The 15,234-nt window shown below is 34.4% G+C and overlaps 1 protein-coding gene across 2 annotated transcripts in view; it reads right to left on the bottom strand.

Moving 5' to 3' along the window:
* Positions 1–15,234, bottom strand: part of LOC115880060 (pituitary homeobox homolog Ptx1) — a 139,780-nt gene that overhangs the window by 46,872 nt on the left and 77,674 nt on the right. For both annotated transcript variants that reach the window (XM_030897182.1, XM_030897183.1), the window contains exon 3: positions 13,648–13,779. In XM_030897182.1, the coding sequence (XP_030753042.1) occupies positions 13,648–13,779 (132 nt within the window). The remainder of the gene's footprint in view (positions 1–13,647; positions 13,780–15,234) is intronic.

The following is a 15,234-nucleotide window of genomic DNA, read 5'->3' as shown; positions in this document are numbered from 1 at the left end:
CGGGTGCGTCTCAAAACTGGCTCACCCCTATAACTGTCGGTCATTTCCTGTTTCATCGAAAATTACTATAACTTTTGATTTTCAAATAGCACCATCGGTATTTTTTTACTTTATTCGATAGAAAATGACAGTCTGAGTAGAATGACATATCATATATGAACTTTTGACATTTTCGCTTAAAACAAAATTGAATTTTAAATTTCAATCTAGAGTGCCAAGGCTGTGTTAAAAACACTAATTTTTAATCAAAGGAAAAATAGATTTGATCGTCTAATGTTTTTAGTATCTTTTCCTGGCCAGTTAAAAGATGCCCAAATCGTATTTTTAATCATATCTCAATTTTTTCAAATGAAACTAGGGAGGGTGGCTCATTAACATATTTGGAAAAAAACATTTTTTTACGAATAATTTGGTACCACACACTTGGTATTTCGAGTTATATTGTCGCATGTTGGAATTTCAAATAAACCAAATTCGAAAATGTCAAAAATTGACATATATATCATTCTTTTCAGATCTTAATCAAACCTTAATCAAAGCACGTTTGTTTGGAATTTTGGCTAGGATCAGGACCTAGGTGTGGCTACAACAAGATCAGGCTAAGCCTTAGGCTTATTTCCTTCGGTCACACACCCGCTTTACCCGACTCCTGAGAGCGACACGAACAGTTATATACGAACTACGAACAGCGTAATAGACTCCTAATAACTCGGTGCGTGTTACAAAAAAATGTATGAAATGTATTCAGAACTAATAAGTAACTATACCTAAACGATAATGCGGGTTAAAAAGTCTAGGTACTGTTCCTCAGCTTTTTTCATTTGTCAATTCAATAATTTTACCAACTTATTTTATTCATCAAATAAATATTTTTAAACAACTCAGTGATAAATCGGTTTGAAACATAACGCCTCCTCTTTGTAAAACTCTGTTTAGTGTCGTCTTTAACGTCTGCTTAGCCTCATTAATAACTCTTATTTCATCCGTAATGGAGTACACTCGACGCCGTACATCACAAGAAGCAAAAAGATAAAAGCCTAAGAGAGTTAAGCCTGCGAGAGGCAAAAGAGCATCGGACATATTAGAAATTATTCAGGCGAGAAAAGAGTCTCCTCCGAATGGCATAAAGTTAATCCGCAGGCCAAAGAGGTTCAGTCTATTTCGGTTCCGCCTTAAATAATTAGTCTGACGCCGGGGATTAGCGATCTGCTCCGGTCCAACTAAAATTAATTGGGAACTGTGAATGTTGTTATGGCACGGGCGACGAGCCAGTTTAAAAAGCGGCCTCTGGATGACGAGCCCGCTCTTTTTATGTGTGTTTGTTCAGGCACGGGCAAGTATATGGTAATCGTGTCCGAATTTTGACCTAGCATCAGTTAATACAAACAGGTTCTTCAAAAAGGATCTTGTTTTGTACTTGAAAGCTTTTGTAATAATCGTCGCTAATTGTCTAGACTTGGACACTTTTTTTGGTATTGGACACTTGATATAAATCTATTACTTGAAGAAAATCTAAAACTGTCATCTTTATTGCAACCCTGCTTTCATTTTTTATGAGTATATAAATACTATGCTCTAATACTTTAGCGGTGCCAAATATCTGAAAATATACCTAGACAGTAAGATTCTATGGAACAGGCATATTAAGAACATTACCAACAAAGCATAAAGCATTACCATCTCATGATATGCAGAAGACTGACGGGAAATTGAAGAAAATCTAACTGGGGCTGCAATATTTTGGACTGGATATATACCATGACAGATACCAAGACCATGATTGCCTATGGAGCTGCAAAGTACAGAGACTGGCATGCATCAGCATCACCGTAGCCATGAGAACATGCCCAACAGCAGCAATGGAAGTCATTCTAGACCTAATACACATTGTCATTGGTAGATATCAGTGGCTTTGGTGGATTGGTGGACAGCATGGCTTAACCATAAGGTCAAATGGTCAATGCCCCCCCCCCCGAAAAAAAATCAGAAGAAAATTAGAAAAAACCTGTTTAAATTACCTATACTTTTTGTAAATCACTTTATTTCATTCTAACAGCGCGTCATGGCAAGTAATATTAGAGAGTCTTAGACAGAGAAAAATAGACGAGGGCCTAATAGCTTTTCTAGCATCATACCTTAAGGATAGGAAACTTATTATAGAAGCGGAAGGTGAGACCAAAGAAATACCCTTGAGCAGTGGTGTACCCCAAGGTTCCATACTTGGACCCACATTGTGGAATATCTGATATGATAGTCTACTCAGAATGGAAATGCCGGTCGGAATATCTTTAATCGGTTTTGCCGATGATATAGCCATGACAATAGTGGACAAGGATGAAAAAATTCTCATGAACAAAGCAAATACCGGCCTTCAACGAATTTCCAACTGGATGGAAAGCAAATTGCTTAAACTTGCACCACAGAAAACAGAAGCAATAATATTAACAAAAAAACGAAAGGTAAAGCCAATATGCTTTTCTATAGAGAGCGTGGATATTATTCCATCAAAAGCTATCAAATACCTAGGAGTATGGCTGGACCCTAAATTTAAATTTACGGAACAAATAATTCGAACTATACAGAAATCTGGAAAAACATTAACAGCCTTGTCTTGCATCATGCCAAACATTGGGGGACCAAGATCCTCCAAAAAAAACATTAGGTAGTGTAATACACTCTCAAATACTCTATGCGGCTCCATTCTGGCACACCGTAACGAGTAATAAAAGCAGAACAAAAAAAACTCGCGGGGATCCAAAGACTTACTTCCATCAGAATTGCAAGTGCCTACACAACAATCTCTACAGAGGCAGTAGGCGTAATAGCAGGCGTCTCACCCATAGACCTATTAATAGAGGAAAGGAAGGAAATTTACAATGGAGTACAGAAGCAAATCGCAAGAGGGGACCTACTCGACAAGTGGCAGGAAAGATGGGTGAGAGGAATAAAAGGAAGATGGACATATAATTTGATTCCTGATATTAGGCAATGGATATCCAGGCCATGCGGAGAGACTGATTACTTTGTCACGCAAGCTCTATCGGGACATGGTTGCTTTATGAAGTATCTAACGGAAAGAAAGAAACGGGACTCAGATAGTTGCAACTACTGTGCAAATATTGATGACGCAAAACATACACTGTTTAGATGTACGAGATGGGACTACATTCGTAATGATTATAAAATTCATACCGGCTCAGTTTTCAATGCGGAAAATATGATGAAATATCTCACTGGGACAGAGGAAATGTGGAAACTAACTGATGCAGGGATACTAAAACAAATATTAGAGGAAAAGGAAAATTATATTAGAAGACAGTAAACAGACAGCTATCATGGCGAAGTAATGCGGAAGAAGTGCGAAAGCGTTGTTTTTTTTAGCCGGTAAGAATCCGGCACTACCCGGCACTAAGGAGAGTAGTTTACTGTTATTAGTGCTGGGTGTCTTATGCAAGATTTTCTTTCCCACAAACAAAACAAAAAAAAAGAAAAAAAACTTTATTTCATCTTAAGATATTCAAAACTATTCCAAAAAATCTTCAACTTGACCAATTTTCGCTTGAAAACGTTTTATTTTACCAATTTTCTCCCACTGTCGGTCAAAATTTTATTTTGTCCTTCGTTATGTTTTGCACGTATTAAACTCCAAATGCCGCGGCTTTTGACGCCAACAAGGTAAGGTATACTACGTATAGAAAATTTAATGGGTTAAGGTGCGATAGATATAATTTATATTGACCATTGACCGCGGCATTCATTAAAGGATTTCAGTCACATCGCTGAAAAAATTTCGCCGTTTGGGCAGTTTGGGTTTTTATAAAAACTCAAACTATAAAACAACCTAGGTTTAAACATTAAATGCGATTAACTCAGTAACCATCATCAATTCGAAGTTGGTCATAGAATGCCTAGAGTAGATCAAATTAGGCAATTATAATAAAATCCTACTAATCTGGGTACCAGCCTACGAAGGGATAGAAGGCAATGAAAAAGCAAACGATCTAGATAGAAAATGAGCAAGTGGTCCAAACAGAATGATTCTGGAACGGTTCTTATGAGAGAAACAATATTTCCAGTTAAATCAATGAATGTAGCAACTTGACAAAATGGAATAACGTATTGAAGTTGGCAGGATTAAATAAAAATATATCTGTTAGTATTTGATTCATTTCTGATATTTTGAGTGTCGCCAAAGTAATAATGCCAAGCTATATTCCAACTGAAAATAATTTTCTGAAAATGCGTTTCCAACGTTTCTAAACGATATAGTAAAATATATAAACTTCAACAGAACGTACTCTAACATATTTACAACCACATAATGGACCCTAAATTACAGAGAACATGGATAAATAATTTTATCAAATTAAATGACATTATTATTTTTAAATTTACGGGTAAACATACCTATGCAAATGAAGTATATTTGCTGTGATTTTATAAGGAATTGTCTTTACTACTTATCTCTGTACACATAGCAAATAAAAATATAATGGAATGAGCAATTCATTTATTGTTTTACAATCTTGTTTGTTAAAATAACAGTATAGTACTGTTCAAACAGGTACTATTATTAAATTATAAATTTTGTGAATCTTAAAACTACAATGTGAAATATATATTTTTTTAGATTTTCATTTTTTAGACAAAAGATATTTTTTTACTGGGAATTTTATAATCTAGCTGATTCTTCAAAATGACGAAACAATCAAATATTTTTTATAATAAAATATACTATAGAGAGTATTATGGAGATAATATACTAGTATAGAAACCAGCGGAAATAAATCATACAAGAAAGATAGCTCATCATATCTCTTCGTTTTCCATGTATAATCTGAGCGATTTTGAAAGTGCTCATGAACATACAGTTCGCCGGCAGTCCAGAACCGCCAATTTGTACAGTAAAACCCCGGTTATCCGAGGTAACGGGGGGGGGGGGGGACCCTCCTCGGAGAACTGAAAACTCGGATAATCTGGATTTATTAAAAAATAAGCACCAATACATACTTTAAACGGTTTATTAACATTTTTAACATGTAAATACATAAGTACCTACATATGTAGTTACTATCTACATTATAAAACAGTGAAATAAGTATCTATGCGCTGCTGTTTCATATTGCATCTTCTTTTTCTCGCTGCCATATTTCTCCACCTCTTAAGAAGAAGCAAATCCGCTGGGGTTGCCTCTGATTGTTGTTCAATATACCTCAGAGCTGTTTCCAGAGAAGCAAAACCTTCTTGATGGGTAATCTTAGCGGAAGGCTGTTCATCCACCTCTTCGTCATAGTTATCGTCATCTGATTTTTCGGTTTCCCGAAAAGCGTTCGCTATTTCTTCAATAGTCATTTCTTCTTCTAAATCATCTGCTGTAACCCATTCATCAACGTCTTGTCTTGTCACATTTTCGCAACCTTTTAAGTTTTGCATTAATTCTAATAAACTTTCTTGTTCTTCTGTCTCATTTAAATTTGTACAGGACCTTTCCATCCAGAACTGCTGGTAACCCTATCTGTCTCTGGAAATTGTTTACTAATCGTTATTGCTTTTTGCTGCAAAATGGGACCTGACAGAGGCACACCTTTTGATCTTTGCTGAGTAAATCACGTGAATAAAGCTTCGTTAACTTTTTCATAGTCGCCTTTTTTCATTGATTTTCTTCTTGAAGACGAAGAGGCTTGTTTTATACACCATTCTTCTATTTTAGTGCCGTTTCTGTTCCAATCTCCAACTGTTACCTCACCTACTCCACAATCTCGTGCAACAGTTTTAATTCTCTCTCCTGCTTGAATTCTCCTAATGGCTTTTAATTTTTCTTCAATAGGAACGACAGTTCTTTTATGTTTTTTTCGTTCCTTTATAATACGACAAACGAAAATTTAAACAAAGTAGTTGGTATACACTTAACTAGAACTCCACCCAGATAAATCATGCGAGTACATACGTATACTACTTCTCCGTAGTGAACGCAATAACGAGCTACATTCACTCAAATTTACATGCTAAAAGAGTCCAAAAATATAAATAAGGAGAACCACTCACACGGGCCAAGGAAATTCCCCGTCGGTCCCAACGGTTTTAAACGGAAATATGTAAATATACATATAGTATATTTTAGAAGATCGGTTAATAACGGAGCATAGACGCGCGACCTCGGATAATCAGGGTCTTTAGATTGGATAGGTTAATCCGGAGCTCGGATAATTGCGACTCGGATAATTGGGGTTCTACTGTATATCGTCAGTTAAAATTTCTACATACACATATAGGCCGTCGACAGGCCTGAATCTGAAGATTACTTAAATCTCACGGCCGACTGAAGTATATGGCGAAAAATCGGCAGTACTAATCGTACGTTTCCATCTTTTGACAAGTTGGAAGTTTTGTACTATCAAGATGAACGATTTAAGTAATAATGCAACTTCTTAAACCGATTTTATTCGTTTGTATATACAATTGCCCTATGCCCTATCTGTGAAACATTAAAAGTAAAATCAAACAGACATGAAAAATTGCTGAAATTTTATAAAACGGTTGATACAAATGCTACTATTGGTTCTCTAAAGAAAAAAAATAAACTTCGGCTGTGATTGCTTTCCTCATTTTTGCCTTTTTCTTTGACATTGAGGGTTAACCATCTTTAAAAGTTCATTAAACATGTTTCGTGTATTCTGGCGTAGTTTTTAGGATCATCTCTCTTGCACAGTTCTTAATTTTTGCACCAGCTTCATATGAGATAATATATCATGCTGTAACAACCAATCTTTCACCTAGAAATGTTTTTTTGGTTTTGTATTTGGCTCTTGCAATAACAAAAGCACAAGTGCCGCTGGCTTTTTTCCTAGCGTTATTATTTAAAAACATTTTTCACTTCAGAGACTCATCAGTCATTCAGACTGTCAGAAAGATCATTCCATTAAAACTGAAAATATGTTTGGGTGTGTAGTGAAAGTATATACAGTTTTCCTGCAGTTAAAAAACTGACAATCCCAAAACTGAAGATAAACTGTATGTGACTGGGCACCAGCAAAGGCAGGCAGCAAATTGACGGTTTGATTCTTATATTATTTTTCCTCATTTCCAGTTGTGATAGCTTATATAGATACGGCGTACTGATGGAGGCCATAGCAAGAATGCTGCGATTATGACTTTCTAATGGTCTATACCCATATTTCTTTCTTCCTTTTTTATATAATTGCCCGCAATAATATTTCTTCTTTTTTATGTTGTTACTCAGCTAAGTTGTTCTTTGCTATTTACCTCCGCAGTTGTCCTGGATGAAGCCCACAATCCTGGACGACTCTAGATTTAAGTATGCTGGACATTGGGGCTTTAGGCTCCCATTTACTTCTTATATTCTTTTTTCTTCTCCATGTTATAATCTTCTGGCTGTCCTGAGGATGGTCTTAAGGCAGAAATACGTGTCTACGGTTATCACCTTCAAGCGGGTAATAGCGATATATCTTTCTTCGTTTTTCTATTCAAGGTATCAACCTTTTGGACCTTTTGTAAAGGTGTTTGTCTGCTGGTGGATTTTATTGTACGAAAAAAGATTATTAAAATTTGCAGTTTAAAGCAATCTTTTTTGCATGTTTGATTGCCCCTTCTTGTCTTTTTATAATAAAATTAATAACTTTACTTCTCTTTACAGGTTTATTGTTATTGCTAGAGGATTCTAGGTAGATATGAAGTCATAATGATGTTATATCACTATGTTTTGACCACCTTGCAATATGTGATGGATGGCATAAGCTAACGATTTGGGAATAATAAGGTACGCTTTTGTGTTTTTGATCTGATATTGGGCTGCGGCCTGAGAGTTGAATGCCGCTGGTAAAAATTTATCTCCAAAATATATGACTTAACTTAAATCTTTTATAAAAATACTTAAATATTTTAAAAGGGCTCAAGGTTCGTTTACTTGGAATCAGTTATGTAAGAAATATTTGTTTATTTAGTATTTGGAAGCCGTTTTGAATAGCATGTCCCAAAAATTGATCTGCGGAAATGCACTTTAAAATTACTGAAATCAGGGCTGAAATCAGGGCTACTTTAGCTAAAATCAGTTATGTAAGAAAAAAATATTTATTTAGTACTTGGAAGCGTTTCCAAATAGAAAGTCACGAAAATTTTTCTGAGGAAATGCATAATTTTCAGTTTTTCAACTTTAGAATAGCTGAAACCAGTCACACGAAAACACGTTTCTGTTTTTCATTCTAGAAATTTTTCTAAACATAAACACGCAAAAAACTTCTTGCAGAATTGTAGAAGTGTGCCAGTTTTATTTATTGATAACCTATTGTAAAATATAGCAAGATTTGAGAAGTACTCGGCAATGGAATTTAATAAACAGACGCGTTTTTACTTAGAGCGTGTTTTGATTGCTTTGGTTAGGTTTGTTTTAGTTTGATTTGGTTTGTTGGTACATTTTTGTTTATTTTCGTTTTTTTTCAGTACATGATGTCTAAATTAATCTACTAGATTAAGTTCATACCTACACAAGAAAAGTGTTTAGAATGTACCGCAGGAATACGTTTTCATGTAACTGATTTCAGTTATTCTAAAGTCGGAAAAAAGAGAATGATGCATTTCCGCAGAGAAATGTTTATGATTTTGTGTTTAGGGAGACTTCTATACTGAATGTTTTTTTATAAGTGATTTCAAGTAAAAAAAACTTCACCTTTTAAAATATTTAAATCTTTTCAGGGAATCTACATAGTGAGGCATTTCGACGCGATGCTCACAGCGATGCAACCTACGCGCACTTACTCGCCGTTTTAAAACAGTGCTTAAAACGTGCGCGTAGGATGCATCGCGGCGAGCATCGCATTGAGATGCCTCACTATGTTTGTACCCTAATGACTTTCCTACGTCTTTTTCTATTCCTGAATAATTAGTAAAATCACAAATCATTTGGAGAGGTAATAGATACACTTACTTATGTCACAAAGTCTTAAGTCAGCTCTAACTTTACTTAAGTCTTAAATCAGCTCTCAAAAAATAAGTTTTAACTAAAAAAAGTTTTCTGTGAGCTTGCAGCTTACAATAAAAATGTGAGTATTATTGGGTAATTAATTTTAGTTATATCAACAGTAAAAATTGTGTAATTTATTTATCGCGACTAAACAAAAATGATTTAAAGTTGAGGGTGGCGGCAAAACTAAATCTCTCAACAATAGATACTTATTGCCATGCTACTAAAAGTTATCAATAAAACAGATACCTCCATTCAACAGCTTAAATAATAATATTATCTTTAGATATAGTTATTTTTGTTGTTTTTAATATCGAACAGGTGAAAGGGCCGATTCAAGAGCCTATCTCCACATCATTGGTTGCCGTCAACGAAAAAAAATAATGATTGATCTGGGCGGGTTCTAGTCAAAAGAGAGATATGTGCGATATCTTTATCAGTAGGACAAATTATCTCGTCTATCGGACTGAATATGTTTGCTGAAAAGAGACGAAACGTTTGGTAGCGATAAAAACGTGAAATAAACATGGACGGATCGTTTATACACTCACGCCTTATCTGATGAATTTGATGTGTACTGAAAAAAAAACGAAATTTAACTTATAACCTAACTTATTATAATTTCACGTCTGCAATTTAGTGTTCTCTTTACAGAAATTAATTTAATTTAATATGGAGAATTTGCACATTTTTTTAAATTATTACCAGAGGTTAGATTATGAAGTAGTGATGCCAATGATGTTTGAAAAAAAATAACATACCGTCTCTAGAAATGCAGTAATTATTTATTTAAGCCTGGCTCCGCCCACCGTAATGTGGATCACAGCTCGAAACTGATGTGACGTCACATAGCGGACGGCGACAACGCATACGAATAACCGAGCGCTTACACAGTATTGTGTTCTGTCAATCTGTACTGTGTTCTGTCAATTTCTGTGGAATGCTAAAGATTCTCCTCTTAACAGTTTTTATTGAGGCGCGAATTTTACAATCATTTGGGGTATTGTTGGCTGTGAACATTGGATTATGTAAACATTTTATTAATTAGTATAATTTAATAAAGTTCCTTTAGTTACATATATTTCTTTTATTTTTAAATTATTGTGGATGTATGTGGTATCGGATCACCCTGTATACAGGGTGATCCGAACTGTATTCCGGAAACTTCGGCAGCATATTCTGCAGATAAAAATAAGTAAAAAAGTTTGTATAAATTTATGTCCTAAAATGCTTACTTTCGGAGATACAGGGTGTAGAAGTTTCATTTTTATTTCGATTTTTTCCAAATAATTTCTACAGTAACGTCAATATTTGAATGAAAATTGGTATCTGGGAGTTCTTTCACATGAGAAATTTGATTTTTATGTCAATATGACTCCTACTAGTAAAGGGCGCCACCTATATATTTTTTAACTGGTTTGAACAGTAATAACTTTTCGTCCGTACCTGTATAAAACTACTGAGTAAAAAAATATACATTTACGACGTCTTTTACGTAAAAAATATCTCTTGGAAAAAATTGCTACGAGTATTGGTTTTCGAGATATTTGGATTCGAAATTATCAATACATGTCTCATTGATTTAAATTAAACATGTTGACTAAATTGTTACTACACTGAGATCATAGATTTGAAAGTTTTTGTGCCAAAAGTTCAACAGAAACTGTTTTATCATCATTTTTTGCAGAAAAATTAAAAAAAAATAAAAATTTCCCAAATTTATTATTTTAGTGAAATAAGTATCTACTCAAACGTTTATTTTTCGTCAATAATGACATGTATTGACTATTTCCATTCTAAATATAACGGTTGCTCGTAGCGATTTTTACAAAGAGATATTTTTTACGTAGAAAGTCACAGAGATGTTTATTTTTTCCTTCAGTAGTTTTATACGGGTACGGACAAAAAGTTATTACGCTTCAAAACAGTTAAAACACATGTAGGTGGCGCCCTCTACCAGTAGGAGTCATGTTGACATCAAAATCAAATTTCTCATATCAAAAAACTCCTAGACATCAATTTTCATCCAAATATTGACGTTACTTCAGAAATTATTTGGAAAAAATCGAAATAAAAATGAAACTTCTACACCCTGTATCTCTGAAACTACGCATTTTAGGACATACATTTATACGAACTTCTTTACTTATTTTTATCTGCAGAATATGCTACCGAAGTTTCCGGAATACAGTTCGGACCACCCTGTATATATCTTTAAAACAAAACCTTTAATAATTGTAGTATCTATAATTTTCTATATAATATTTTTTTAATAAATAAATGAAAATTCCCATACGCATCGCATATTTTCGAATGTTTTAAAATTTATATTCCTTACATCACATTTGTGAGATAATACTAATGTTTAAAACGATCAGCTCTAAATAATTTATCTGTGGCAAAATCTGAAGACATTAGACGAAAATGATGTAAAGCAAATAAGAAAGATGTATTCTTATCGCTACAATGTGCGCAAGCTATAAACCGACAAGACTCTTAAGGGGCGTCCAGACCGGATGAGCAGCAGGAGCGAGCAAGAATTCGGGTATGTTCTATGGGAACGCTTTACTGGTGTGGACGGCTCTGCGAGCAAGCGAATGATTGCTTGCTCGCGCTCGACGCTGTTCCACGCCGTGTCGGTACATCAAAGAAAATTCGCGCTGTTGCACGTTTGGTTTGGACGGGATTTTGTTTACCACGTTTGCGATCGAATATCAAAAATGGAATGGCCGAATGAAGTTGTTTTAGAACTAATAGATGAGTACAAAAATAGCCAAAACCCGTAAGGTTATAGCTAGCCTTTCTCTAGGTGAAATTGCTTTTCGGTAATTGGTATCACTTTTCATTATTTTTATGTCAATTAAATCTAATATGGTATTAAAATCTGTAAGTGACATGCGACAAAAGTTCTTAAATTTTCCAGAATCTTCTGTTTCAACATCGTTTAGTAAATTGTACCACCATGAAAAACTCGATTTTTAAAAAGAGTTATGTTCCACCATCTCCTCTGCAGTCGTTTTCTCTTTTGACGCTTCAAAAATTTATAAAATACAATGAAAGACGCACAAGCAATATTTTTTTTCCGACATTGTGAACATGAAGTGCCACACACCGATCAACGCCGAACATACAAATAATCGCTAGGTCTGGACGGAAGCTGATCATGTGCTCGACAGCAGCAGAAATCATGAGCGAATTTGAATAAATGTTTCCTCGCGCTCGTTACTGCTCGCTCATCTGGTCTGGACGCCCCTTTAGACTTTCAATTCATCGTTTTGCTTCTTAGCCACCCGTCTTGAATTTTATTTTCAACTGAAAATGTTAAATGAGACATATCATCAAAAAGTCGGAATTTTGTCCGATATAGTTCAACATAATAGAGTCAGTTCTTGGCAAATTGTCACTCTGAGCTTGTAGAATCCCTAGTTTCATATTGTTCTAACCTTTTAACTTAAAATACAATACAAATTCACTCATTAGCCGCCTAACTGCATCTAAACGGCAAAGGGCCGTCCGCGAGCTGACGTCACAACTTGCCCCGGTTTTGGTCACGTGGTTATGTGAGCGCGTTCGCACGATTAAAACAGTCAATTATATTTGCCGGGTTTTATAAAACAGTATAAAACCTCGTGGGTGCTCATCAGATATAAGTAAAAATGTAATAAATTTCCAGATTGTTACATTTGTTGTATTTAACACTTTTTTACATAATATATGTAATATCACAGATAACACATAATCCAGATGGCCATTGCTTACGGAACAGCATGTTTTCGATGAGACAGTTCCCTATTAATGACACAGAGGGCGCCTATAGCCAAATCTAATAATATTTTTAAAACGAACGAATTTGGAGCCAGACCACGGCCACGCGATGTGAAGCGACGTAGCCAGTTGTTCACATTTATAAGCAAATTCCCGGTCAAACCCAGGGAAAATGTATATTCGGACTTTAATACTAGACAATTGGATATGAAAATACTAGTCGAAGTGGATGTTTGAAAGTCAGAATTTCTAGATGCATATATATGCTATTTATAGCCATGAAATTTATAATTTAGATTTTATTTTTATTATTTGTCTCTTAATATTCATTAGCTGAAAATAAGGGTAAAGGTTATCTATATAGTAATAAATAAAATTTGGCACATAGGTTCCTTAAGTGATGTGTGGCAGGATATTCGGGATTGGACAGCTTAAGGTTTTGATCGACAAATGTATCCATCAAAACTAAAAATTCTTGAAAATAAATAAACCAAACATACTTCAGGTTTTTTGTTACCGATTCTGAACATTATCTGGCAGCTTTCTAGGACGGAGCTTTAGGACGGTTCAGAATCTTATGTTAAGCTTATGTTCGTGGGTGCTCCACACCCACTGTTTTCTTCTCGTGGGTGCTAGAGCACCCACGGTCGGCACCTAAGGTCGGCGCCCCTGCTAGTACATTTTTAGAAATTTTGAAAATATACTTTTGCTGATAACTTTCAAAGAAAAAATATTCAATAGAAATACCTAGACGATATTTCAAGTAATTTAAAGATGTATGCAAATTGTCCAATGTATGTAAATTTCTAACTTTGTAGTGTATTATTTATTGATTTATTGCATTATGAAAAGAGATTTTTTTGTTTATTATTTGAAATGTTGATTAATTAATTGTTTTCTGTTACCTTTTCGATCACGTGTCCTACTCCTGACAGTGGCAGGGAAAGGCAGTTGGGGGTGATCCATATTCGTCGAACTGGAGGGTGTCATGGAACCAGTGGAGTGCGCATCTCTAAAGTCACCGGTCTCGGCCCACACTGCGGACAAAATAAAAAGTTGCTTTTTCTCTTTACTGTAAACCAATCTAACAGTAAAAAATCATTGAGCCTTCTTCACTTAAATCTATAGCGGGTGGTGCACCGTCGCGTCGTTGGAAACAGAAAATCCCTTGCAAATTTTGGACTGTCCAAATATTGGCTTCCCTATAGTGATTATTGGCTTCCCTATTCATCCCTATTAGCTAAGTCATACATATGTTTTTTAAAGGACTGTGTTTGCTAAATATACATGCCAAATTTGAGCAACTTTGGACAAACCGATTTTAACTAATTTAAGAAAAACTGCAACTATTTTTAAATTAAAACTGAAGAGGTAACAAGGTAAAACAAGGCAAATGTAAGATACCTTAATTTGTCAACCTATGATTTTATCATTGTCAAATGTAATTTATTGTGCTGTCTACGTTAATCGGCTTGTGTATTCATTATTCAGCATACTAAGTTGTACTAGTTCTAGTATTCAGCCTACTAAGTTAGTTTTAGTTGTGTTCAGCATACTCAGAAAACCTATTTACGACTTCGCTGTCAAAATCAACAGAAGAGCCAATATTTCGGGAGTTCACAAATTGCATGGGATTTCCTATATTTCCAGCGGCGATGCACCACCCGGTATACTAGTGTTATATCCACAATATCCACATCTACACATACGTATAAATTTAACTGTATTTCATAAATGCAGTTAAAGCACTTTAAATCGGCCTTTAAATATAGAACTCAAACAAAATAATAATATAATATAAAACAATCCAAAATGTAATGACGACAATAAGGTAATAATAAACACAAAACTATATTATCTGTAGCATTAACAAAGCGCTAAAGCAATATCAAAAGTCTATAATAAAATGAATTAACATGAGTAGATTAAAATGAAAATATCATCAAAAATACTTAATCAAAATATTCTTTATTTATTCAAGAAATGGATAATTATTTTCTGGGATTGAAATTAAACCTGAAACTAATTTAACATAAAATGAGTCACCGCTGTTCCGCGTAATATAAATATTTTCTATCTATTATAACTCGATTACAATTTCGGAAGTTGAGTCGCAGTTAAATCTATGGATAAAATGGATTTGCAGTTAACCGGGAGATTATTTCAGCATTACCTTAAATGCTGTTTATAAAAGCATTAACGTATTAGTTTTATAAACAATCGGCTGAACGAGATTTGTTTAGCTTTTCATCGGCTTTTATTACAATGTAAAAATTTATTTACTGAAGTAATACATATAATTTTCTTATTTACAGTAAAATTGTCATTAACTCAAATACTTTACTTTTTGCTTTAACAGCTTTTCATTCCAAAAATTAGTCTTAGGTTTTTCAATCTGCATTTTTGATTTTTAATCTCATTGTAAATACTAACCTTTACTAATATTAGTAATTTATATGAAAATACTAACTAAAATATTATTATTAATTTTT

The sequence above is a fragment of the Sitophilus oryzae genome, unplaced genomic scaffold (genome assembly GCF_002938485.1).
Source record: "Sitophilus oryzae breed Bouriz unplaced genomic scaffold, Soryzae_2.0 scaffold_1614_pilon_pilon, whole genome shotgun sequence".
Lineage (NCBI taxonomy): Eukaryota > Metazoa > Arthropoda > Insecta > Coleoptera > Curculionidae > Sitophilus > Sitophilus oryzae.
Note: the sequence above shows the minus strand (reverse complement) of the source record. Positions and strands in the feature narration are given on the sequence as shown.